The sequence below is a fragment of the Cervus canadensis genome, chromosome 12, assembly GCF_019320065.1.
Source record: "Cervus canadensis isolate Bull #8, Minnesota chromosome 12, ASM1932006v1, whole genome shotgun sequence".
NCBI classification, from domain to species: Eukaryota; Metazoa; Chordata; class Mammalia; order Artiodactyla; family Cervidae; genus Cervus; species Cervus canadensis.
In genome coordinates this window covers 27,935,786-27,962,284 of record NC_057397.1, presented here as the reverse complement: position 1 = coordinate 27,962,284, position 26,499 = coordinate 27,935,786, and the positions used below count along the sequence as shown (strand labels likewise).

The window sequence follows — 26,499 nt, the reverse complement described above, 5'->3', positions numbered from 1 at the left end:
ACAAGAGCCACTATCTCAAGAGGCTTTGAATGGTAGAGAGAGAGAAAGTATATGTTTATCCATGAGTCTTTTCCATCTTCTGAAACATTCTATGATAAAGGTCTCAGATAGTCTCTGAATTCTAAAGCAGAGCATTTTAAAGGAGGACATTGTTGTTATTTAGTCACTAACTCGTGCCCAACTCTTTGGGGCCCCACTGCCTGTAGCCCACCAGGCTCCTCTGTCGATGGGATTTCCCAGGCAAGAATACTGAAGTGGGTTGCCCTTCCCTTCTCCAGGGGATTTTCCCAATCCAGGGACTGAACTCCTGTCTCCTGCTCTGGCACATGGATTCTTTACTACTGAGCTACCTGGGAAGCCAAGGAGGATATTAGTGTGTGAATATTTCTGAGGAATTGTTTTCTCTGGCCCTTTAAGACTGTGATTGGAATTCCGTTTATCTCCACCCAGGGACTTAGTCAATGAGCATAGTCTTGTTAAGTGACCGTAAATCAAGGAGGAAAGAAAGGGCTCTTGGAACAAGCCCTGTGCCTTCATGTCAATTTGAGAAGCGACCTGCATCCAGACCACTATGGGTTATCCTGAGACCAGGTCAAGCAAAAGGTCCATGGACTTGCCTTCTTGTGTGGCTGAAACCAACTTTGCGTGTTTCATATCAGCAGGAATCTAACTACTTAAAATGTATCTAAATCCATTCTCAGACTTCAAGACAATAAAAAGCTCAATATAAATGAAATTTTTACATCACTAAGATGGTCACAACTCTAAGAAACAGATGGTGAAGGGGTCTCAGAGAAGCAGCTGACATGAGAAGGGAGGGTAATGGCATTTGGCTGTGCATTGCTGGGGCTCTGAACGCAGAGAAGGGTGGGCTTCACGGGTGCATGACCCAGGCCCCCTGCTTAGAAGGGTCCTGAACTTGGATTAACATTTGCTATCACCATCTTGAAGTTCTTAATGATTTTTAAATGGGATGCCTCCCATGTTTGGGGTTCACTGGTGGTTCAGTGGTAAAGAATCTCCCTGCAATACAGGAGACACAGGAGACATGGGTTCGATCCCAGGGTGGGGAAGATCCCCTGCAGGAGGGCATGGCAACCCACTCCAGTATTCTTGCCCGGAGAACCCCATGGATAGAAGAGCCTGGGAGTCTACAGTCCATGGGGTCACAAAGAGTCGGACATGAATGGAGCGACTGAGCACGCTCCCATGTTCATTTTGTCATGGGTCCCACGGATTATGTAGCTAGTCTGCTGATTAAGTTATGTCATATGTTAGTTGCTTTAGTCGTGTCTGACTTTTTGTGACCCCATGGACTGTAACCCTTCAGGCATCTCTGTCCATAGAATTCTCCAAGCAAGAATACTAGAGTGGGTAGCCATTCCCTTTCTCCAGGGGATCTTCCCAACCCAGGGATCGAACCTGGCTCTCCTGCATTGCAGGCAGATTTTTTACCGTCTGAGCCACCAGGGAAGCCCATTCCTGCTGAAGATACATTTAAGTAAATATTTGCAAACCCAAGGAAGGTGTGAGAAGGGAAGATGAGACTGAGAGGTCCAGCTTGAGTGGGAGGGCCCAGTGTAGCCAAGGATCTGCTGCCCTCTCCCTCCATCACCAATATTATACATCCTTCAACACACAGCAGGATCCTGGAACTGCAGCCTTGTCCTTCTTGCATGGGCTTCTTGGTGCCTGTTCTCACAAGCGTGGATTCCTCTTCATCACTTCCTATCTGGCCTTGTATCACCATCTTTTTTGCTGCTAGTCATTGTCTGGGAATCCTGAACACAATTATTCGTGTAAACTGTGGTCCCACTGACACAGCAGTGGGACTGGGAAAAATTCCAGAGTTCTGTTTAGGTTGTTAAGTTTGAGATGACTTTTCATAAGCTTTGTTATTCAGTAACTCAGTCATGTTCGACTCTTTGGGACCCTGTGGACTACAGCATGCCAGGCTTCCCTGCTCTTCACTATGTCCTGGAGCTTGCTCAAACTCATGTCCGTTGAGTCGGTGATGCCATCCAACCATCTCATCCTCTGTCGTCCCCTTCTCCTGCCTTCAATCTCTCCCAGCATCAGGATCTTTTCAAATGAGTCAGTTCTTTACATCAGGTGGCCAAAGTATTGGAGTTTCAGCTTTAGCATCAGTCCTTCCAGTGAATATTCAGGGTTGATTTCCTTTAGGATTGACTGGTTTGATCTCCTTGCAGTCCAGGGGACTCACAAGAGTCTTCTCCAACACCACAGTTCAAAAGCATCAATTCTTCAGTTCTCAGTCTTTATGGGCCAACTCTCACATCCATACCTGACTACTGGAAAAACCATAGCTTTGCCTATATGGATCTTTGTTGGCAAAGTAATGTTCATAAGCTAGTGGATGTATAAAGTAGGTGGTTGATGTCAGTATCCAGAACTCAGGTTAAGTTCAAGGGTCGCATAATTGAACTTCTTCATATCCACTTCCTTTGCTTTGCAATGACCCAAATATGGGTTACCTGGAGGCGCAGTGGTAAAGAACCTGCTTGCCAATGCAGGAGACTCTGATTCGACCCCTGGGATGGGCAGATCCCCTGGAAATGGCAACCCATTTCAGTATCTTTGCCTGGAAAACCCCATGAATAGAGGAGCCTGGTGGGCTACAGTCAGTCCATGGGGTCGCAAAGAGTTGGACATGACTTAGCAACTGAGCACTCATGCATGACTCAAATGTGTAGCTTCAAGGTTACCCCTCAAAAGGACTCAATTAAATCCTTAGCCAGGGTCCTTTTTCACCTGTCTAGGGAGAGAAAAGCAAAAGGCCACTTTATTCCTTCACCTATACTTATTTCCCTTTAAATAATGATGACGAGTCCACTCCATGACAGCAGTGAACCGAGGGGTGGCTGGAGACAGGAGTGAATCTGGGGATGTGAGGAGCGGCTGGAGATAGCCACACTTGGCTGAGTGTTTTTAATTGCCAGGCTCCGACTGTCACCAGCCCACTGAGCTTGGCTAACAGTGGACTTGATGCCTGAGAGGGGCAGCTCGCTCAGGATCTGGCACAGACGAAGAGCCCAACCAACATCTTTAAAGTCAAAAAGAAAACAGTGATAGTGAAAGTCGCCCAGTCATGTCTGACTCTTCGTGAGCCCGTGGATTATAGTCCGCCAGGCTCCAAAGCATGCCCTCAAAAACCCCATTCTACCTACAGAGAGGAAGTTCTCTGGGGTCCTCCAGACCCTTGGGAGTCCCGGTTGTCTTCCGAGTCTCCGTCAGCATCAGTGGAAGTTTGTTTCTCCTACTGTTCTCATCACTGTGTTACTCATCATTGGTTTACCTCATAGCATTGCGGGTTGGAGTCAGAGTGAGAGACACATATTCACAATGAGAGAGACACAATGCAAGAACAAAATGAGGAAGAAACACATTTTTCCATTTCCATACTTCTCAGTAAGGCTTAGCCCTCAGACATGCATTTCTAGTTCTGTGCGATGCCCCACCACCTCCGCCACAAGGAGTGAGTTAACCGTGCCTCTGTTAAACACAAAAGGCTTCCCAGGTGGTGCTAGTGGGAAAGAACCTGCCTGTCAATGCAGGAGATGAAAGAGATGTGGGTTCTATCTCTGGCTCAGAAAGATCCCCTGGAGGAGGAAATGGCAACCCACTCCAGTATACTTACCTGGAGAAGCCCATGGACAGATGAGACTGGGGGGCTATAGTCCATGGGGTTGCAAAGAATTGAACACAAGTGAGCGCACACGCAAGCAATTAAACACAAAGCAGAAAATGGACGGAAAAGAATGGGACTGTTTTGTAAAGCACAGAATAAATAGCATGTGTCAATAAAACCAAGTTTAGGCTCTTTACAGAATTCAGTTTCTAAAGCCAAGTTCCCATTTGGTTCTGCACAACTATTTACGACCTCAGAATGCACCGAATTCTGTCTGTTTAAACCAATGTCCTAGGAATAATCCTCGATTCTTTCATTTCCCAAAATGTGGTCCATCAGCAAATCCTATTGGCTTCACTTCTCAGATCTCTCAGGCCTGTTCACTGCTCTTCATCTTCACATTCCTACCCTGATCTGAGTTGCCAGTATCACTTGCCTGGATTTTTGAAAAATCCTCCTAACTGTTCCGCTTACATCCACTTTGCCAACCCTCTCATCCATTTTCCACACAACAGTCACAGGATCGTAACCATCTGTGCCTCTGTCTTCTCACGTGTAAGACGGTAGTAGTATTAGTCCTTATCTTGCAAGATTCTTGTGAGGATTATACAAGATAATCAAAGCGCTTCATACAGGGACTTCCCTGCAGTCCAGGGGTTAGACTTTGCCTTCCAATGCAGGGGGTGTGGGTTCAATCCCTGGAAAGGGAACTGAGATGCCACACGCCTCACCACAGGAAACCAAAACATAAAACAGAACCAGTATTGTAACAAATTCCTTAAAGACTTTTTAAATGGCCCACATAAAAAAAAAGAAAAGAAAAAAACTTTAAAAAAGCACTCAGTACTGTGTCTGACATCAATTCATTGTTGCTGTTTCCATAATTAAACCATTAGACAGCTTTTCTCTTTTCATCATTTTTTCTTCTCTAATCCCCTGATTACATATGCCAGAGACATTTTTACCAGAATATAAGTCTGATCCTAACCAAAAATAGCTTCCCATTGCCTGTAGGATAAACTCAAATTTCTTAGCCTGACATGCATGGTCCCTTAGGGTGATCCACTGCCTCCCCCTCTTACCTCACCTTTCACCACAATTTCTTCTTCTTTTACCCATTTCAGGCCCACATGTAACTGTACCTCTCCACATTTTGGCTGTACCAAACTTCAACGCCAGTTCCAAAAAGGCATGGTGTCCTCTCTCAGCCCAGGTCTTTGCAAATGTCTCTCCATCTGCCTGAAATGCCATCCTCTCCTTTGTCCCCTCAGGGTCTTCCCTGAAGGCTCAGCAGGTAAGGAATCTGCCTGCAGTGCAGGGGACACAGGAGATGGGGATTCGACCCCTGGGTCTGGACGATCCCCTGGAGGGGGAAATGGCAACCCACTCCAGTATTCTTGCCTGTGAATCCCATGGACAGAGGAGCCTGGTGGGCTACAGTCCTTGGGGTTGCAAAGAGTTGGACACGACTGACTGACTAAGCATGCACGCCTCTCTCTCCTCTGCCTCCCTGCAGCCTCCACCAGTGTCCATGTGCACGTGAAGAACTGCTCCTCAGCATTCAGGACTTCACTTAGCTACTAAATTCCTGGCCACCCATAGCTTCCCCTGAAGCCAGTATGGGCTGAGTTAGGTTTGCCTCTGGTGAGTTTCCATAACATTCTTTATATACATCTGTGATAGCACATGTAACAGGATGTGAAAATGGAAATCTTAGCGGGGACCAAAGGAAACAGAAACTGCATCCCAAAGGAGATGTAGAACATAAATGAAATTCACCAAGAGGTAGGGAAAACTGGTTACCCAACTTTTCATCCTCCTTATCTATATCAAGTATATAAAAGAGTTAAGCATTAGAGGATGGTTGAGGGGACTATTCCTTTGTAGAGGGTTAGGCTATGAATCCAGCCTTCTCCACCCTGAGGAGGAAGGGGCGAGGACAGAAGGAAGAATTGCTAACAGGTCATGAAGAAGTCATGTGCACCAGGTCTAGAATCTAGATTCCAGGGTCTGGCTCATTACTTCTGTGTGACTTTGACAATATCACTAGGGTTTTAAAGAATAAAGTTGACTTAGATCATTTCAATCGTCCTTTCAAGTCCTACCATACACCATTCTACTGTTTTGGGTAAGGAGACATTTATCTCAACAGATACTCTAAACCAGCAGGTTTGATAAGATACAGTAGCTTAGTAAACGTTTTTCCTTTCAGGAGACAGAGCTTGAAGCTCCTAGAAGGAAGATCAGTTTAGAATTGACTCTTTAATTCTGAAAGTGCTATAGCCAAATACCAATTTGAGCCCCGTTATTTTGTGTAGTTTTCCTATCATCAATAATGATTGTCCTCAAACTGTCTTTTCCTGCCAGTTGAATGGTGGACCACCAAATGATTTGTTCACATTCTAATCCCCAGAAATTATGTATATGGCCTTATTTAGGGAAAAAAAGTCTTTTTTATTTTTGGCTAGGATATGTGAGTGTGTATGTATGCATACAAAGTTGCTTCAGTCGTGTCTGACTCTTTGCAACCCCATGGACTGTTGCCTGCTCCTCTGTCCATGGAATTCTTCAGGCAAGAGTACTGGAGTGGGTTACCATGCCCTCCTCCAGGGGATCTTCCCGACTCAGGGATCAAACCCAAGTCTCTTATGTCTCTTGCATTGGCAGGCAGATTCTTTACCACTAGCGCCACATGGGAAACCCAAGATAGGCGAGACAGGTTTGTTATTGCTTTAATTTTTTATCCGATTTGTTTTTTTAACTTTTTATTTTGTATTGGGGTATAGCCGATTAACAATGCTGTGATAGCTTCAGGTGTATACAGCAGAGTGACTCAGCCACTCTCCCCCAAACTCTCCCCCAAACTCCCCTTCTATCTAGGCTGCTACGTGGAATGTCTTTGCAGGTGTAATTAAATCAAGGAACTCAAGATGAGAGGCAAGGGAGGGTTCTCCCCTTGAGCTTTTGAATATAGCTTGACTCTGCCGACACCTTGGCTTTGGATTTCTGGTCTTCAGGCCTGTGAGGGAGTCCGATTCAGTTCTTTGAAACCCTACCCCCCACCCCCACCGAGAGTGGTCATTTTTACAGAAGCCCTTGGAAATTATTCTGCCTCCTGTGTCATGCTTCTGAACAGGGCCTGTATTCTGGAATTGTGATATTCCTTAAGGACCCACCTAGGTGAATATCTATGCCAGCTGATAAACCAAGTGCATCTGCATTCTTGACAATTGTGGATAGCATTTTCATTTCTCTGGAGACCTTTCTGCCCCTGAGTAAGAGCACTGGGTTGGCCAGAAAAGTTTGTTTGGGTTCTTCATAGCATCATATAGAAAAACCCGAACAAACTTTTTGGTCAGCCCAATAATATGATATTCTTACAGTACTTTGTATTTTAAAGCATTTTCATGTGCATTATATCATTCTTCCTGAGTGCCCCATTAAATAAATTAGAGATATCATTACCTACATTTTGCAGATGATGAAATGGAGCAATTGTAAAATAAGTGACTTACCCCAGGACACCCAGACAGTAATAATGCAAATAAGACTGGTACCCACATTTTTGGCTCAAAGGACACTAGTCTGCTCATTGACAAGGGACCAATGGACAGAGATCTTAAATATAGTCACAAATGAATGCTTCTGAAATCATAACGAAGAGGGGACTCAATGCTGGTTACTAGCAAATGTGTTAACTACAGACTAACTAACCCTCTATCAATATTATGAAAGTAACTCCCATCTCACTCAGAGAGGAAGTCAAATTCTTGGCCAGACTCTTAGTCAGATTCCTAGTCCGCAGGGTCTGGCCCCGCCTCTTGGCACACCCACTGCTCCCTCACCTCCTGCAGCCCCCTCATCTCCTCCTCAGCTCCAACCACCCTCCTGGCCTGCTGCTGCTTCCTGGGTTCCCTTGGAACATCTGGGCCAAGGTGGCACTAGTGGTGAAGAAGCTGCCTGCCAAAGCAGGAGACAGAAGAGACCTGGGTTTTATCCCTGGATCGGGAAAATCCCCTGGAGAAGGAAATGGCAACCCACTCCAGTATTCTTGTCTGGAGAATCCCATGGACAGAGGGGCCTGGACGGCTACAATCCAGAGGGTCGTGAAGAGTTGGACAGGACTGAAGCCCCTTAGCACACGGCACACATCCTTACCGCCAGCTCCCCGGCTTCCTCCTGGCTTTTCCTTCCACATCCCCTTCCCAGTTTGACCCACCACTCTAATTAAAATTGAACAGTCTCCCCCACCTCCCCCGAATCCATTTCACTTTTCTGCTTTATTTTTCTGCATATAACTCTGTATTCTACTGATCTGCGAAAGATGAGTGAGACCACAAAAGGTAAAATTGAAAATGGGGAGGAAAAGGCAGTTTTATCCATGGGAACATCATGAACAAAAGAATGGGAGAATAGAAGTCTGGGATTGTCCTGGAGCCAAGATAAAGGCCAGCTGTGGGCTTTGAAGTGTCTATGTGACAGGACGTGTGCTGCTCAGGGCCAGGGCTTTGCTTCCGATGCAGGAGATGGTCAGTCAAGTGCAGCTCCCCGGCCCCTGCTCCAGCTGCCTGCAAACCAGAGCATCGATGGCAACCTGGAAGTATCAAAATAGCATCTCTGAATGCAAAGTAAAGGATGATTTGAGGAGTTCCCTCTCTCCCTCTTTTATGTACAAGGGAAAATTAAATGTATCAGCAAAGTAGACACTCACAGACTAACTGCCCGAGATCTTCTGATGTAAGTAGGAAGTTGGTCCCTGGAGCCACGGGGCCACTGCCACACCCAGTTGAGATGGTGAGTATAGTGTAGGGACCCTGGACTCACAGCTTCCTCAGAGAGAGGAAAATGGGATTTATTTTTAAGACATGGAGTATGGATATGGTAAACCAAAAAGTAAGTCTTCGTCAGAGGTGTGTTTTTTCAAGCAAACTCTGGGAGATGGTGAAGGACAGGGAAGCCTGGCATTCTGCAGTCCATGTGGTCGTAAAGAGTCGGACACAACTTAGCGACTGAACGACAACTCTGAACAACAACAGAGGTGTGTGTGTGTGTGTGTGTGTGTGTGTGTGTGTGTGTGTATCAGTATGTCTGTGAAGTTCAAAATCTTACACAGACATCTAAGGCTGTCAGTGAAACCAAAATGAAAATAAATGAGTTTTTCTGCTGCTTCTAATAAGGGTCTGGAAAGAGTCAGTAACTCCTTGACCACATGATTGAGGAATAAAGAAATGAGTCCTTCCTTCCACCCTCCTGTTCTTCTATTTTACTCCATGAAGGAGAATCCAAGAGAACAAAGGGCCCCAGACTGGAGTCTATCTAGTCACATGGCCTGAGCTCAAAGCCCTGCATTTTTACTTCCAAGGCAAGTGAATTTGGACAAGCCCTTAACCTTTCCCAGCCTTTTCCTCCTCTCAAAATACTACTAATTTCACCCGCCTCCAAGACTTGTTATAAGACTCCAACTTGACCATAAATACTAAAAAGGATCAGTATTGCATGGCAGACATGGCAGACTACCTGTGTTCAAATTCCTGTTCTGTTTCAAGATTATCCTTCAGACTTCTGCAAATTGTTTAAAGTTCCAAAGACTCAGTTTTCGCATCTGCAAAGTGGGGGATAATAGTAGTGCCCTCTTCATAGATTTGTTGTTAGGACTAAAGTAGTTCACAAAAGGCTACTTAGAACATGCATAGAGAAGACAAAAACATAATTGCTATAACAATCATTATCATTTTTGATTAATGGTTGATTAGATCTTTGGAATAATTATTTATATAGGTCTTGGCAGGCAGGAGATGCTCAGGATAATAGTGGATAAGCTAAAGTTTGGAACTAGCAGTTTCCAGCAAAAAGTATTTCTTCTCTCTCTTGAGTATCCCAGCCAGAATGAAGTCTACCCACATCGAGTTTCAGTCTAGACAGTAACAAGTCATATGTCAGGACACCCAGGTGCACTGTGTTGCTCCCAGATTCACATTGGGGAATAAATATGTCGGAGAGGCAGCACATTGATAAAGATGCTCGGTTCTAGAAATGAAAGTCCTGGAGAATCAATTGAATTTCCTAAAAGATGAACCAACTAAAGGGACTAATGTCTAACTCCCAATCTATAGGCAGTTAGGTTTCCTTATAAATGTAAGAAAAATTTTTAATGTTTATTAATTTATTTGGATGCACCTGGTCTCAATTGTGGCACTTGGGATCTTTAACTGTGGCATGCCGTATCGACCAGGGATTGAACTCAGGTCCCCTGCATTGGGAGCGCAGAGTCTTAGCCACTGGGCCACCAGTATAGATTGGCCTCGTTACATATTCGTATATAAGGAGAACGTAAAAGCAAAGTGCTCTGGATTCAAATTCAGGTTATCTGACTCCAGAACCCACAAAATTGCTCTGTTAGTAGGATAAAGCCAGGAGTAAGACCGAAGTCCCTGAATTTAAAATGTTTATCAGTGTAACTGTGGAAGTTAAGACAGCTCCATAAATGATTTCAATCAAGGCTGAAAAAAAAAATTCACAGCTTTAAAGTTGAGGATCATGTTTTATTCGAGGGACTTGCTGAAGACTTAAGTCTGGAGGCAGCCTCTCGGACAGCTCTGAGGGACGGCTCTGAAGAGGTAAGGGAGGAGCCAGGATATATAGGAGCTTGTGCAAAAAAATAAAAAGTCAGACTATCAAAAAAGTGCTGTTAATTAAAGAAAACCAAGTAAAATAAATAAATAATTTAAAAAATAAAATAATTTAAAAAAAAGAAAGAAAACCAGACATCTCAAGTTAATGAAGTTAACACTTTCTCTGTATGGGAAGATGCAGGAGTCTGGGCTCATTGAAATTGTTCCTTGGATGTACACCTTAACTGTCTAAGGCTGGTATCCTGCTCTCCTCCATCCTGAGTCCCCTCCGGGTGCAGTGTCAGGGGACATGCAGTGGTTGAAGACTTGATGTTCCTAACACCCTTTATTTCTGACAGGATGCAAGACTTCCCTCATCCAGTGTGAACGTCCCAAGTGGGGTCTGATTATAAATGGAGGGCATTCCTGCTTCCCATGACACTGGGGGCTTCCCAGGGGCTCAGTGGTGAAGAATCTGCCTGCCAGTGCAGGAGATGCAAGAGATGTGGGTTCAATCCTTAGGTCTGGAAGATTCCTGGAGAAGGAAATGGCAAGCTACTCCAGTATTTTTGCCTGGAAAATTCTATGGACAGAGGAGCCTGGTGGGCTACAGTCGGTAGGGTTGCAGAGTCGGACAGCTGAGCACGCATGTGCTCCTGCCCCAAGATTCAAAGGAGAGAGGTCACATGTGGATGGAGATATGGACAGGCTTTATCATGAGCTGCTGCTGGATGAGATACTTAGTTTACTGGGCAGAGCTATAGGCAAGGGTCACAGAGAGAGACTGTCCGGGAGGTAAAATAAAACACCACACCCCGAGTCAGCGAGACCCGTGTTTCCCCCGTTATGCCACTTGGCGGCGCTGTGGCTGGACAAATTACTGATCTCTCAGCCCTCCTTTCTCACAGGGCTTGTGAGATTTGGAGATCAAGCAGAGATAACGTTTCAATAAATGGTGCTACTATTATGCTTTCTCCAGGTAGCTAGAGGTAAGAGGCACAGAGGAGAAAAACATAAGCCTTACTTAAGAGCAAGCTTAAGCATAGAAATAGCACAGAAAAAAAAAAGTGGAATGAGAAAGATAAGAAAACTTGTCTCTACAAATACAGACATGTGAGTGTATGAACATGAACTCAGACACATAACAAAAACACAGAAATACTTCATCGGTGTCTTGGGAGTGGGCGGAGCTGGAGACCATTTTTACTTTCAGGAATAAAAATGATGGTTGCTTTCCTTTCTGCCTTCTTTCTCCATATCTGGAGATCTACCAGGAGAAGAAAAAGAAGTACTTTCCCCAGCCTTCACATTTCTTAGACACCAGCCAACCCCCATGAAATGTGGAGTCTGGTCAAGGGGGCTGACCCTGGAAATATGGCGTGTTTCTCACGACCACAGGACTAAAAAAAATAAAATAAAATAAAAGCACTCCAAAACAAGCAGCAACCCCAAAAAAACAACATATTGCCATCCTACAAAAAAATCTAAGTGTGCTGAAAAAACAACAACATATGGCTGGGTGGGGTGTGACCAAAAGGAATATAGTTATCACGTTTGGAACATTCCTTTTACAGACTTGAGTGAAAAGAAATTTTCTAGGACAGAACATGGAGTCGTCCCAAAGCCTGTCTTTTTTAAAAGCACAATTGGGGACAGGAAAAGCAAAGAAGAGTTTGTTCCAGGTGAGAGCCAGGAATGGAACCTGACCCTTGACCCAAGAATCTGCTGCAAAGAACCAAAGCAGACAGAAGGGGAAGAGATAAGACCAGGCTCCACTGCTTTGTAACCAGGGTGCTGTTGAGATTAAAACAGGGAGGGGAATGAAATGTACTTGAACATGCTCATTATCAACACCAAAGCCACAATATACACTGATAATAGCTCTAGGGGGCCATCATTATGTACCTGAAATCTGGGTTTCATTTGAACAAAACAGAAGCGGCTTCAAGTGCAGGGCTCTGCTGGGGATCTCTGTTATGTAACTATTGCATAACTCAAGGTGAAGACTCATAGCAAGGCTGGAAGAGGACTGGGAAATGAGTTTCAAACTTTGGAACTTTTGCTATGTAGCTAAACCTGACCTATTTATCCATTAGTTATACAAACCGTGAGCAACCTGCAACTGAGCGCCTCTCGGTAGATTCATATATTTATGGGTCATTTATTACTTTCAGTAGGAATTTATAGGGGGCTTCCCAGGTGGTGCTAGTGGTAAAGAACTCATCTGCCAATGCAGGAGACTTCAGAGACACGGGTTTGATCCCTGGGTCTGGAAGATCCCCTGGAGAAGGAAATGGCAACCCACTCCAGTGTTCTTGCCTGGGAAATACCATGGACAGAGGAGCTTAGAGGGCTACTGTCCATAGGGTCGCAAAGAGTCGGACACAACTGAAGTGACTGAGAATGCGTGCACGTGTGTGTATACACACACACACACACACACACACACACACACACACGAAATTACACAGCGTCTCCTTTTACCAGGACCGGAAGTAGAAAGATGCACAAGGGAGGGTCCTGTCCTCAGTGATCTCGCCGTCTAGGAGGGAAAGGGTTAAAACGCACTGCTTGTAGCATGATCACAAGAATCCACTACAATCCAGCATACAGAACCAGGAGGCTCTCTGCTTTAAAACTGATCTTGGGACTTCCCAGGTAGTCCAGTGGTGAAGACTCGGTGTTTCCACTCCAGGGGGCACGAGTTCAATCCCTGGTCCAGGAACGAAAATTCCATATGCTGCATGTCGCGGCCAAAACACCCAAACAAACTGATGTCATCCTGTTCTTGCTTCTCTTCTCCTGCCCCACCCTAGCTCCTACTCAGTGGAGAAATAAAGACATTACATGTGTCCTTTCAAACGATTTCATCACCTGTTAGTATAAACATTGTCGTTAAGATAAACTCAGTCTGTTCTAGATGAATATCTTTTCAGGGAAGTTATCCTGCTTTGCGTGGTCTGCTATAACAAAACACCGCAGCCTGGGTACTTTCTAAATGACATAAATTTATGGCTCGCAGTTCTCTCCTCTGGGTGTTCAGGATCCAGGCACTAGCACGCATGAGAGCCCTCTTTGGGCTTCTCTGTGCTCTCACATACTGGAGGGAGTAGGGCGCTTTCTCAGGCCAATCTTATAAGGGCGCGAATTCCACCGGTCATGAGGTCTCTGCCCTCATGCCCTAGTCACCTCTCAAGGTCCCACCTCCTAAACCATCTTCCTAGGTGTTAGGCTTCAACAGGTGAATTTAAGGGGGGACACTAGCATGCAGACCATGATAGAACTTAGGCAGAGTCAGTTCTGGATTCCCTGCCCCCATTCCCAGCCCTTCTCCTCCTTTCTCTCCAGGAGGTGGATGATTTTGGAGTGGGGATGGGAGGAGGTGGCTGTGAAGTCCTAGCCAAATCTCATTCTGTCTGATGCCTGCTCGCAGTGTCTCTGCAAGGATACACTGTGCTCACGGGGCAACCTTTGTTGGATTACTGAGTGATCACCGCTCTGGACATCAGATCCAGTTGCGGATGGAGCCTGCCGTTCCTATTATCTATGGTCCAAGTTCCATCCCAGGTCTTTCTCAGTGCATGGGTTCTCTTAGCATCTTAGCATCCCCCATCACGGTCCTGGAAATACCAGGTCTGTGAATGGTGAGTGTTAATGAGGCTGCGAGTGTCTTGTGGGCTCTCCTGAGTGGATGCTGCCCTGGGGTCATTCTCAACTTTACCTCCCATGTGCCTCCATCTTTCTCTGAATTTAGGAATCCTCCAGGAGGCTTGGGATTTCCTGGGCTTCTGTGGTGTAAGAAAAAGCCTCTCTTCTCTGGACTTCCCCAAACCCTTGTTTATTTCTAAGGACGCATCTTCCCACCAAGGCTGGGGACTGCCTGCGGCTGACCAACCACTGTCCTCTGCTTCCTCTGGCTTTTAACTCCTCTGTCTCGCTCGATCGGCTTCTAGCTTCCTGTAGGGACAGCTCCTCCGTTGTGTCCTTCCTCGGGTGGCGTGCACTCTGTTTCCGTGAGGCAGCATATCGGAATGGATATGAAACAAACAGAAACACCAAGTGACTAAAGCAGTAAACCACATCGGGGTATATTTTTTAAAATAAGGCTTTTTACAGTAGTGCTGCAGTAGATCAGGCTTCTTGAGGCTGGTGCTCGACCACATTCTGAAAGTACACATGTTCCGTCCTTGATTTCTATCCCAGAGGGGCTTTTGAAGATAACCAGAACTATTATTTTAACATTAGAATACCACTTTTCCCCAAGATAATTAGAAAACACACTGTCCTCTCTAGAAGCCCAGTGCCTTCAGCTGCATAAGAATTCTGCAAATTTGAACATTGTAACTTTTAGCATTAAAAAATTGCAGTGTTGGAGAAAAGACAGTTTTATTTCAGTTATGTTGAATTGTAGTAACTCCGGGTTGCGATTTACACAAAGGGTTTGCACAAAGTTTTCTTCTGTCAACGTGCTCTTCTTAAGTATGACCTTGCGTCTTCTTATCAAGATGTGAAATCTAATTCTCCTGCTCTTGAGTCTAGGCAGGGTTTTGACTATTTCAAACAACAGATTGCAGTGGAAGAGACAGTATGTGGCTTCCCAGGCAAGGTCCTAAGAGGCCACACCCCTTCTGCCTTGTTTGTTCTGCCACATCCACGTAGGATGGCCTCTGACCCCAAGGCCACCATGCTATATGGACGTCAGGCTATGTGGTGAGGTCAGGGAGGCGCTCTGGTCAGCCGTCTTGGTTTTCAGCGTCATCGGAGTTCAGCACCAGACACGAGTGAACTCGCCTTCAGATAATCTCAGTCTCCAGGTATCAGGTCACCCTAAATCTTCCCTCCTGCTCCCCAAACTATCTCCAGGCTCCCTCTCCTAATTCCTGACCTGCAGAATCTGTGAGCGTAAAAAACAAATGGTTCCTTTAAACAACCACATTTTCAACAATGAGTTATGTAGCTTTAGTAACTGGAATAACGACTTAACTTTTTGTTTGCACATTTGCCTGTTTTCAAAGCTGGCTCCACTGAGGACTTAAGAACACACTCTATTTATTGAGTCTAATAGTCAATGGTGAGAATGAACCACTGAATTCTGTTTCAACTTGACTGATGAAGTCTTGAAATGCCTTGTATTTCTGTGGCTTGCATAAACCAGAGTCTGGCACATAAACATTAGGTCAAAGTTTGGACAGCTTGGTTTGGGAATAACCCAAGCAGAAACCCAAGTTTTTACAATAACTAAAACTAGATGACACTTGATTGGGGCAGGAAAGAGTATATGTAGAATGAATTTTTTTCATCTCAAATAAAGATCTGTAGAAATTATTAGAACTAAGTACATATTATGAAGCTAATAATGAGGAACACATTTACAGAGCAACATCAGACTCCATTAATTTGGGCTAGAGAGGGAAGAGTAAACTGCATGAAGATTTGATCAATGTTTCCATTCAATTGAGATCTACCATGTGTTTTGGGGGATGAGAGTAGAAGAAGAGTGGAACTTGATCTCTGACAAGAGTCTGGAAACTGACTTCCATCCACTGGGGACTGGATACAAAAATTCTGGGATGCTCGAGTCCCTTGTATAAAAATGGCATAGTATAGCCAACATCCATATCAGTAGGTTCTGCATCCGTAGACACAGAGGACCAACCATATCCTGAAATCAATATTCTAAAAGCAGAGAGGGTTTCCCAAGTCAAGTTGGGTCTGCCCCTGCCTTCTTTATTGTGTTTCATTGGACATTTTTACAGACTCATGAACTATGTCAGGTCAAGAACACTTGCAGTCTTGGGGTTAAGATATACTATTCATTCTATGGTAGATATGAGCCCTGTAGGACTCCTGGTGAACCAGTTTTGATCATAACAGACCTGGTCAAAGGAGCCAACTGAATTCAATGCTTAATTAATCCCTGTGATGTGAGAGGTCGTAGCCATGATCCTGAGGACTGAAAGATGAAAAGGAAAAACAGCAGAGAGTAAACAGGAATAATTACATGAGAAACTGATTCTTGTGCGGATCTTTATGATAACAGTTATTACATTGTGTTGAAATTGTCTGCATATGTGTCTGTCTCCTTAACTAGGGAAAACAGTCTGTCTAACTCATCTTTCTATCCACAGCATCAACATAGATTTTGGCTCAGAGAAGGCACTCAATAAATGTCCTATAAAAATAATTGAACCTGAAGTAAAATAATAGAAATTGAGGCATCTAGGGGGTGTGGAGATTCTTGAAGTCAGAAACCTGGGGATTGTTCTGGGCTCCTTTCCCTTCCTCGCTACTCCCTCCTCCTCCTGACTACTCCACCCCGATGTCTCGCCCTCCTAATTCCCTCTGCCTTCCTGCCTTCCCCACTGCTACCACCTTGAGTAAACATTCTGATTATGTTTTTCCAGGGCTGCTTCTAATTGTCCCCTCCCCTTTCTCTTGCCTGCCTCCAATTCTTTCAGCACATTCACCTTACTGCCCCTGGAGTGATATTTCTAAAAGGCAGATTTATGGATGTCACTTCACTGCTTAAAAACCCTCGAGATCTTCCCTTGCCTACAGGACCAAGTCCAAACCACCTTGATTGTCATCCAAGACCCTTTAAGATCTGACTTAACAGTCCACCTTCTTCCAGTTCCTGTCCCACATACATACACATTCTTCCGTACACTTGATTAAAATGATCCTCCACCAGCTCCACCAATGTTGTTGCAAAGATATGTCTTAGCACGCCCTATTCTCCTGGCTGGGAATCCACTTCCTCCTTCCTCCCCAGCCCTATCTTTAATATGTTTGGCAAAGCTCTCCATAACCTCAAGGGCCCACTCAAACAGAGCTGGTCATCTTCTTTATAGGTCATTGTGTGTTTGCGTGCATGCTCAATCATGTCTGACTCTTTGCAAGCTCATGGTCTGTAGCCCAGCAGGCTCCTCTGTCCATGGGATTCTCCAGAGAAGAATAGTGGAGCAGGTTCCATTTCCTTCTCCAGGGGATCTTCCTGACCCAGGGATCAAGCCTGCATCTCCTGCATTGGCAGGTGAATTTTTTTTTATCACTGAGCCACCTGGAAATGCTGAGCTTTAAAGATTGTAAAGCGAGGCTACTGTTCAGCTGTGTTCTAGCACAGTACTTGATGCAACATGGGTGAAGTTTAATTTAAATCTCTGTATGAATTAACGATCAAACGAGTCACTGACACTTTGTAGGAAGAAGTTGGGGAGAGGGGTTGTCAGGAAAGGCTTTGCACAGCAGATGATTGTTGAGTTAGGTTTGCAGAATGTTATCTGGGGACACTCCTTACAAAGAAAATAGCATGTGCAAAAGTACAAGACATGCCAGTGTTTGGGGGACAACAGGTAATAATTATTACCAGAGCACGAAGCATGTGAGGCTCCCATGTAAACTTTCTTGGGTACAGGTGATGCTGCTGCTATTGCAGAGTTTGACATCATTGTCTTCTGAGCCAAATGCCTCACTTTCTAGATAAAAAAAGTAATGTCTGATAAAGGAAAAAGGGTTGTCCGAGTCCACTGTGAGCCCTCGGGAGCTGTGTTTACTTAGGACAGGTCTCTGCTGTGTCTGCTGCCTTGAGTGTGCTAAACCCCGGCAGACCACAGGGTGCATGCGGGGACACTCCACACCTCGAGGCAAGCACGTTAGTGGGGCCGAGGTCACTGCTTTGTAAGATGCCTCGCTTGTCAAATGGAGTTGGCTGTGTAGTCCAGGCTTTGAGACAGTGCCCTGGGGAGGCTAAGGGCACATTGCAGTCAACAGACAATCAATCCACGGTGCCTTCTGCGTGCTTCCCTTCGTCAGAGAGCTGGCCCTGGAGACCAGAATTCCAGGGCCCCGAGTCAGACGGCAGGCGTGTGCAACGTGGTCCGGTCACTCCACACGTCGTTGCTGGAGCAGGCACACGACAAGTTGAGAGCCCACTGTCCACATGTCAGGAGGGAGGTCCCTGGGGGAAGCCACATGGTGACACTTATGCTTTGCGACCGCCTTCCTCTATGTGCTTGCTGGTGACTTGGGGGGAAAGGAAGCAGAGTGGTGTCACTAGAATGTGGTAGCAGTGACTGTATCTGCCTCCCTCAAGTCTGTATAACAGCTGTGTGGACACAGAGGGTGCTTAAAGGAAAAGCTTGTTGAAAAGTCAGTGAATGAATCGGCGCATAGATTAGTATCCTCTGCCTTGTCTTTGAGTTATATGGTTAACCGGCTGTTCTGGACTGAATGTTTGTTGTTGTTCACTTGCCCGGTTGTGTCTGACTCTTTTCAACTCCATGGACTAGTAGCACGCCGGGCTTCCCTGTCCTTCACTATCTCCTGGAATTTGCTCAAACTCATGTCCAGTGAGTCAGATATCATCTAACCATCTTACCCTCTGTCACCCCCTTCTCCTCCTACCATCAATCTTTGCCAGTATCAAAGTCTTTTCCGGTGAGTTGGCCTTCACATCAGGTGACCTAAGTATTGGAGCTTCAGCTTCAGCCTCAGTCCTTCCAGTGAACATTCAGGGTTGATTTCCTTTTAGGATTGACTGGTTTGATCTCCTTGCTGTCCAAGGAACTCTCAAGAGTCTTCTCCAGCACCACGATTTGAAAGCATCAATTCTTCAGTGCTCAGCCTTCTTTATGGTCCAACTCTCACGTCCAGTACGTGACTACTGGAAAAACCATAGCTTTGACTAAACAGACCTTTGTCAGCAAAGTAATGTCTCCACATTTTAATATGCTGTCTAGGTTGGTCCTAGCTTTTCTTCCAAGGAGCAAGCATCTTTTAATTTCATGGCCACAGTCACTATCTGCAGTGTCCCCTCTAATTTCACATGTTGAAGCCCCAACCCACCATGTGATCGTATTTGGAGCTGGGGTCTTTGAGAGATAATTTGGGTGAGGTGAGGTCATGAGGGAAGGGCCCTCATGATGGGATTAGTGCCTTATAAGAAGAGACATCAGAGAGATTTCTCTGTCCTTACCACATGGACACAGAGAGATCATCTGAGTACACAGAACTTTCTCTATAAACCAGGAAGTCTTCACTGAATCCGAATGTGCTGGCAGCAAGATCTCAGATGTCTAGCTTCCAGAACTATTCGAAAATAAATTTCTGTTGGTTGAGTCACTCAGTCTATGGTATTTTGTTATCACAGCCCATGTTGACTAATACCGGGCTATAGCTGCATTGCTTTTGTTGTGGTTCTGTTGTGGTTGTGGTTGGTAGATAAATAAGATGATTCAGTGAGAAAGTTTGCTATTCTAACAAGGTTCAAATATAAACTAATATCTTAGAGTATTACCTAAGGTTTAGGCCATAATTACATTTTTTTTAGTGTTAGTAAAACAAGCCCCCAGTCACTTAGCCAAAACCCTTGGGACCAGATCTGTTTCAGAATTCAGAATTTTTTAATTTTAGAAAATTAGGTGCCTTTATCATATATTTTCTAGTATCCTCAGTGTATTGTGAGAACCTGCCTGCCAATGCAGGAGACAAAAAGATGCAGATTCAATCCCTGGGGTGGGAAGATCCCATGGATGAGAAAATGGCAACCCATTCCAGTATTCTTGCCTTGGAAATCCTACGGACAGAGGAGCCTGGCAGGCTATGGCTCATAGAGTCACAAAGTGACTGAAGTGACTTAGCACCCACAGTGGGTTCTGAGCAACACACCATAACCAAACACACTCCTATTTCTGTAGCAAAAGACATACATATCCTCATTAACTGAAATCAAGACGTTGACTGTATCAATTCAAATCAGGTTATGTTTTGACACTAAATAATTTTGCTAAAAACTTAGAAAAGCTTTTGACTTTCAGAGCTTTGGAGACAGAAAATCGAGGGTAAGAGCTTGTGTTTTGTTGTTGTCCAGTCGCTCAGTCACGCCCAGCTCTTTGCGACCCCATGGACTGCAGCACGCCAGGCTTCCCTGTCCTTCCCCATCTCCTGGAGTTTGCTCAAACTCACGTCCATCAAGTCTGTGATGCCATCCAACCATCGCATACTCTGTTGCCCCCTTCTCCTGCCTTTAATCTTCCCCAGCATCAGGTCTTTTCCAATCAGTCGGCTCTTTGCATTAGATGGCCAAAGTTTGGGAACTCCAGCTTCAGCCTCAGCATCAGTCCTTCCCATGAATATTCAGAGTTGATTTCCTTTAGGATTGAGCTTGTGGACCTGTAGTAATGAGTTGTATTTATTCAATGCTTACTGTTAGGGCTCCTCTAAGTTCTTAATATACATTGGTTTATTTAATCTTTAAAGGAGAGTTATTTAGTTGCCAAGTCATGTCCAACTCTTTTGTGACCCCATAGACTATAGCACACCATAGGCTCCTCTGTCCATGGGATTGTCCAGGCAAGAATACTGGAGTGGGTTGCCATTTCCAGCAGATCCTCCTGACCCAGGGATCTAATCTGTGTCTCCTGCATTGGCAGATGGATTCTTTATCACTGAGCCACCTGGGAAGCCCAAGGAGAGACACAACTATGAAGAGACCCATTCTCCCGTGCTGAAAACAATTCTTGGGGAACTTTGTAACATGCCTTCAACCACATAACTAGTCACCTTTTAGCCATTCTTCTGCCCTGTGTTCTACTGTACAGACATAGAGGCCGAGAAACCTGGCCTGCCCAGAGGTAGAGAAGATTGAAGAAGGTACAGAGGCAAGAGATGAAGAATGATTAAAGACTTTTGAATCTCAATTTATGGTTTTAGCCTTGCCTGAGGTATTGCTTATTTCCTGGGTTGAAATGCATCCCTGTTTCCTTAATAAACACCTAATTTTTGGTTAGTATAGCTCAAGATGGTTTCTGTTACTTGCAAACAGATCATCCCTACCAATACTATGTGGGGCAGATATCATTTACCCAAAAAATTTTTATATTAATACATAAGCACAATGAACCTCAGGAAAGTTAGAGGACTTAATATACACACACATGAAAGAAGCCAAATCAAATGAAAAGCTTTCTACTGATTAGGCATCAAGGTAGTTGTCACATCTAGGTGAGAGACGAGCTGATGAACACTTTCTACTCCATCACGTTGTCTGTTTATTACAGAAGAACAAACATCGTCCAGATGATTAGCTGAGTGTTATATTTCATTAAAGGTTAAAGGGGCAGAACTATGAGCTTGGAAAGAATGCCTTCAATGCTGAACCTGTACACACAGGAGAGTGACTCTCGGGAATGTTGAAAAGTTTTATTGAACTGAAAAAAATCAACCAAGGTGAATAGGTTGTAATTCTTGGGGTTTGTGTGTGCTGGACAGGAGTGGAGGGGGTAGAGAGAACAGCAGGAGGGCGTGTTCTTCATCACTGTGAACTGTGTCCTCTAGGTTGGTCATTAGCTCAGGCCTATTGCCATAATGAATAGTGACAATGTTGCCCATCCCTCTTGAAGTAACCATAGATCTTCTGTGGTTGTTGTGGATTTTAGCTCCTATTTGGCAGCATAGATGTTCTGTTTATTTATCTGGGCTCTCTTACATAAGTGAAAGGGCTTTCTTACATAATATACTACCTATTTTGCTCTTTGGGAGCATAGCATCTAGTACTTGGGTCCTTTGGCCAGAAGAAAGTGAAAGTGAATTCTCTCAGTCATGTCCCACTCTTTGTGACCCCATGGACTGTAGCCTACCGGGCTCGCCCGTCCATGGGATTTTCCAGGCAAGAGTACTGGAGTGGGTTGCCATTTCCTTCTCCAGGGGACCTTCCCGACCCAGGGATGGAACCCAGGTCTCCCACATTGTGGGCAGACACTTTACCGTCTGAGCCACCAGGGAAGTCTATGGCCAGAAGGGGTGAAGTGCAAAGCCAAATGCGATATTCTGACACAGGCGGGCTCTGGTGTGTTTGTCACGGTGATCCTTAGGATGGGAATCCTTTAGCCAGATTGTATACCTGTGTTCAGTAGACCAAGCTTTACTGAAGACTTTTTGGTTCAATCCTACAGGTATTATTTTACTAGTGAAGTTTCTTAAGGGAGTGTCATAGGAAGTATGTATGAAGGAAGTATGTAAGAAGTCTGTACGTATGTAAGAAGGAAATATCATAGCTTTTGTTAAAAGTACCTTCTTCTGGGCAGGAATCAGTGTTCAGTCCAACCTTGGTTATGAATCCACTGTGTGACCTTGGGTAACTTAGGTAAACTTTCTGGGATGCTGTTTCCTAACTTGGAAAATGAGGAATTTTTCAGAGAAAGATTCTCGATCCTCTTATCAGAATTTGAAAAATTACTTTAAAATTCCCTTTGTACGAAAAAATTTCTTAATGGTTAATATAAAATTCTACTGTCCATGGAATTCTCCAAGAATATTGGAGCGGGTAGCCATTTCCTTCTCCAGGGGATCTTACTGATCCAAGTATCAAACCTGAGTCTCCTGGATTGCAGGCAGATTCTTTACTGTCTGAGCTACCAGGGAAGCCCAATATTCTACTACCAAGGACCAAAAGATATAGATCATGTAACTAAGAAGTATAGATTGAAAGGACATATTTCTTAAAAGAAAAAAAATCTTAACGCTCAATATTTACCAATACTTAAACAATCCAGTTGTGAGTTGAAGTCTTTTTTTTGTCACTAATGAAAAAATACAACATAGATGGTTACTAACTCTACCTTGAAGATCAAAAATGACGGAGCTGGGGAGAGTATGAAAAAGGTTCATTCTGTTGGATCTTTGCAAGGTTCATATGTACATCACTAGCTCTCACTAAGTCAACTCTCTTGAGTCAAGTCATTAGACAATATTAGAGATCTCTCAGGTGATGCTAGTGGTAAAGAATCTGCCTGCCAGTGCAGGAGATGCAGATTCAGTCCCTGGATGGGGACGATCCCCTGGAGGAGGAAATGGCAACCCACTCCAGTGTTCTTGCCTGGGAAATGCCATGGACAGAGGAGCCTGGCGGGCTACAGTCCATAGAGTTGCAAAAAGTCAGATATGACTGAGCGACTTATAGTACAGTACCACATTTCTAAGCTTGGAAACTTTAGAGTCCTTGAAACCTTTTCAGTATAAAGAACTCAGTACATTTAGCAGAAAGAGCACCGAACATAGACAAAATCCATTTTTAAACTCTGGACACAGGACAAGTCAGTGAATTTCTCTGAATATCAGTTTTCTCAAATAGAAATCCTTGGGAGAATAATTTCAAGATTCACAAAACTATTACACAAAGCTAGTTAAATAGAATGTTTAAGTGCTGAAAAATTTGAGATTTAGCGGTTCACTTCTTTTTAAATGATGCCTAACCCTTATGACTGCCATCTAGTGGCCACTTTGTAGTATTTACATGCCTCAAATTCTTTGAGCTCATGAAATCCACAACAAACGTGTATGGCAAATGGGACTTAAAAATGCAGTTTCAATCCATTCCCCACACCAGTAAATGCCAATTATAACCTAAATTATTTTATTTAAATGTTTAAATAGACGTGTCTTATTAGAAGCATTAGGTATTTGTTGGTGTTTTAACTAGTTACTTTTCCCCTGGGAGATCTACTCTGTGATTCAAGCTAGAATTTGGATCTTGAACAGGTGACTACAAGATTGAAAATAGTGAAGAGTCTTCACATGGCAGTTAAAACCTCTCCTACCTCTTGGACCCACAAGTCTACTTGTTACTTCTCATTTGTTGTGTCTAACTCTCCAGTTTTTTGTCAGGTTTTTAAGGGCTCTATATACTTTGAAAAAAATCTCCATTAATGCAAAAGTGATAGTTGCTCACTTGTGTCCAACTCTATGTGACCCCATGGACTATTCAGTCCATGGAATTCTCTAGGCCAGAATACTGGAGTGGGTAGCCTTTCCCTTCTCCAGGGGATCTTCCCAACCCAGGGACTGAACCCTGGTCTCTCTCATTGCAGGCGGATTCTTTACCAGCTGAGCCACAAAGGAAGCCCATTTAGTGTATGTGAGGCAGATTTTATTTTGTTCTTTCAGCCGAAGGACCTTAACTTATACGTTAAGAACCAGCGCATACAAGGCAGCTGCAGTATATCTGCAGCAAAGCAATGGCCATAAGAGCTGCCATTGATTAACCATCCTATGGGCTTCCCAGGTGGCTCAGTGGCAAGTAACTGCCGGCCAATGCAGGAGATGTGGGTTCGACCCCTGGGTGGGGAAGATCCCTTGCAGAAGGGAATGGCTACCCACGCCAGTATTCTTGCCTGGAGAATTCCATGAACAGAGGAGCCTGGGGGCTATAGCCCATGGTGTCGCAAAGAGTCGGACACAATTGAATAACACACACACAAAGAATACCTAGCACAAACCCTAACCTAGTAAATTCTCAATACCTTTAAATATTACTATTACTAAAGGAACTAACAAAGACACATATGCCCAAGTTTAGGTGGTTAACAAATGCTAGGATAATATTTGTAAACCGTGGAGCACTATTCAAATGACAGGTCTGAATATTATTAACATTTGCCTTAGTGACGAAGCTTTCAGTTCAGTCATGGTCCAGTAAGAGATGAGTCAGAAGGGAAACTAGGGCACACAGCAGATGGCTCTCCCAAGCGTATGACCTATGCAGTCTTGAAAATCAGTTCAGGCACTGGTCAGCTACAATCCTTGGGTATTTTTCATTTGAATCTCCATCAGATATGTTCTTCTCTTTCCATCCTTGCTAAAAAGAATGACCTTTCTTCTCTAATGCACAGAATACTCCAAGGAAAGCATTAGAAGGAGTAAATTCAAGTCTGGCCTCTGACTTTATCCTCTGCTGGAATCGGGGCTTCCCCGGTGGCTCAAATGGTAAAGAATCTGCCTGCAATGTGGGAGACCCAGGTTTGATCTCTGGGCTGGGAAGAGCCCCTGGGAAAGGGAGTGGGAAACCACTCCGGTTTTCTTGCCTGGAGAATTCCATTGACAGAGGAGCCTGGTGGGCTACAGTCCATGGATTGCAAAGAGTCAGAAGCGCCTGAACGGCTAGCACGCTTTCCCCTGGCATCATTTTCCTTCCTGCTGCCTGAATTTCAGCCTGGACCATGGCAATGGATTGGAGCTCACACCTGGATGTGTCTAAAGTCCCTTGGGTATAGTTTCTCTGAAGACATCTGAAACGTGGCTGAGCTGTTCAAGAAGAACTTGACCACCTGCTGATGGTTCTTGAACCCATCGACAGTGAAACTGTGTGTTTCATATGACAAAAGACCTTCTGTTTCTCTTTCCTGATTGTCTTCATTTTGTGTTTTGGGTCCCACTTGTGGGACACTATGGGCATCAGATAATAAGCAGGGCTTCTGATAGGCTTGGGATACAGCAAAATGGGCCAGAACTGATGAAGAGGCACTGCCAGGATGGGCTGAGTAGTTACTATCGTGTTAGACCATGATTTTGACCCCGTTTAAATGCATCTAATTTAATGGACTCTTGAAATCCTTTTCAAGGATGCTGATGGTCTGTGGCACACAGCAACTCCCCTTCCGTGGTTCCAAAAGCAAGCTTTGTGCATCTCTGGAGGTCCCTGAGATTCTGGGGGTTCCCTGAGGCCAAAACAACTGTCATAATAATGCCGGGATATTATGGGACCTTTTTTATTGGGTGGACATTTGCACTAATGGTGCAAAAACAGTAGTGGGAAGAGCTCTGGAAATCAAGAGAGTGGTATCTAGCTGTGCTTTTCATTTGCCATTTTGTTATTCAACACCACACACTAATAGTAAAAAAAAAAAAAAACAAACAGAAAATGTCAGTTTCACTTAAAATGCCCTTAAAGAGGCAGTAAACAGTATTCATTTCATTAAATCTAGACTTCTGCATGCACGGAACACCATTTTTACTTTAAAAAATAACTGACAAGCAACGGTTATACAGACTGGGATATTTGGCAGAGAGTTTCTTAAAAAACTGGACAAAGTAAAACCTATGACTTGAAGAAAAGCAACTCACAGGATTGATTGCCAGTGGTAAGATTTGAATTCAAATGAAAATTAGAATTTTTGAAAACAAATTCACCACTGTGGGTATGACAGTTTCCTATTACTTAAAGAATTTTCTGATGAGATGTGTGCTAAGTCACTTCAATTGTGTCCGACTTTTTGAGACTTTATGAACTGTAGCCCTCCAGACTCCTTTGTCCGTGGGATTCTCCAGAGGATTGCCATGCCCTCCTCCAGTGGGATCTTCCTGACCCAGGGATTGAACCCACATCTCTTATGTCTCCTACATTTGCAGGCGAGTTCTTTACCACTGGTGCTAACTGGGAAGCCCAATAGGCAGTGATCTTAACAA

General features: G+C 44.4%; 1 protein-coding gene across 4 annotated transcripts in view; it reads left to right on the top strand.

Annotated features, from left to right (window-relative positions):
* Positions 1–26,499, top strand: part of LOC122450803 (cytochrome P450 7B1) — a 735,954-nt gene that overhangs the window by 265,644 nt on the left and 443,811 nt on the right. Inside the window, exon 7 of one of the 4 annotated variants that reach the window (XM_043483044.1) lies at positions 24,927–24,972. The exons of the other annotated variants lie outside the window; for them this stretch is intronic. Coding sequence (XP_043338979.1) covers positions 24,927–24,948 — 22 coding nt within the window. The 3' untranslated portion in view covers positions 24,949–24,972. Of the gene's footprint in view, positions 1–24,926; positions 24,973–26,499 lie in introns of those variants that run through there. 4 annotated transcript variants of the gene reach the window in all.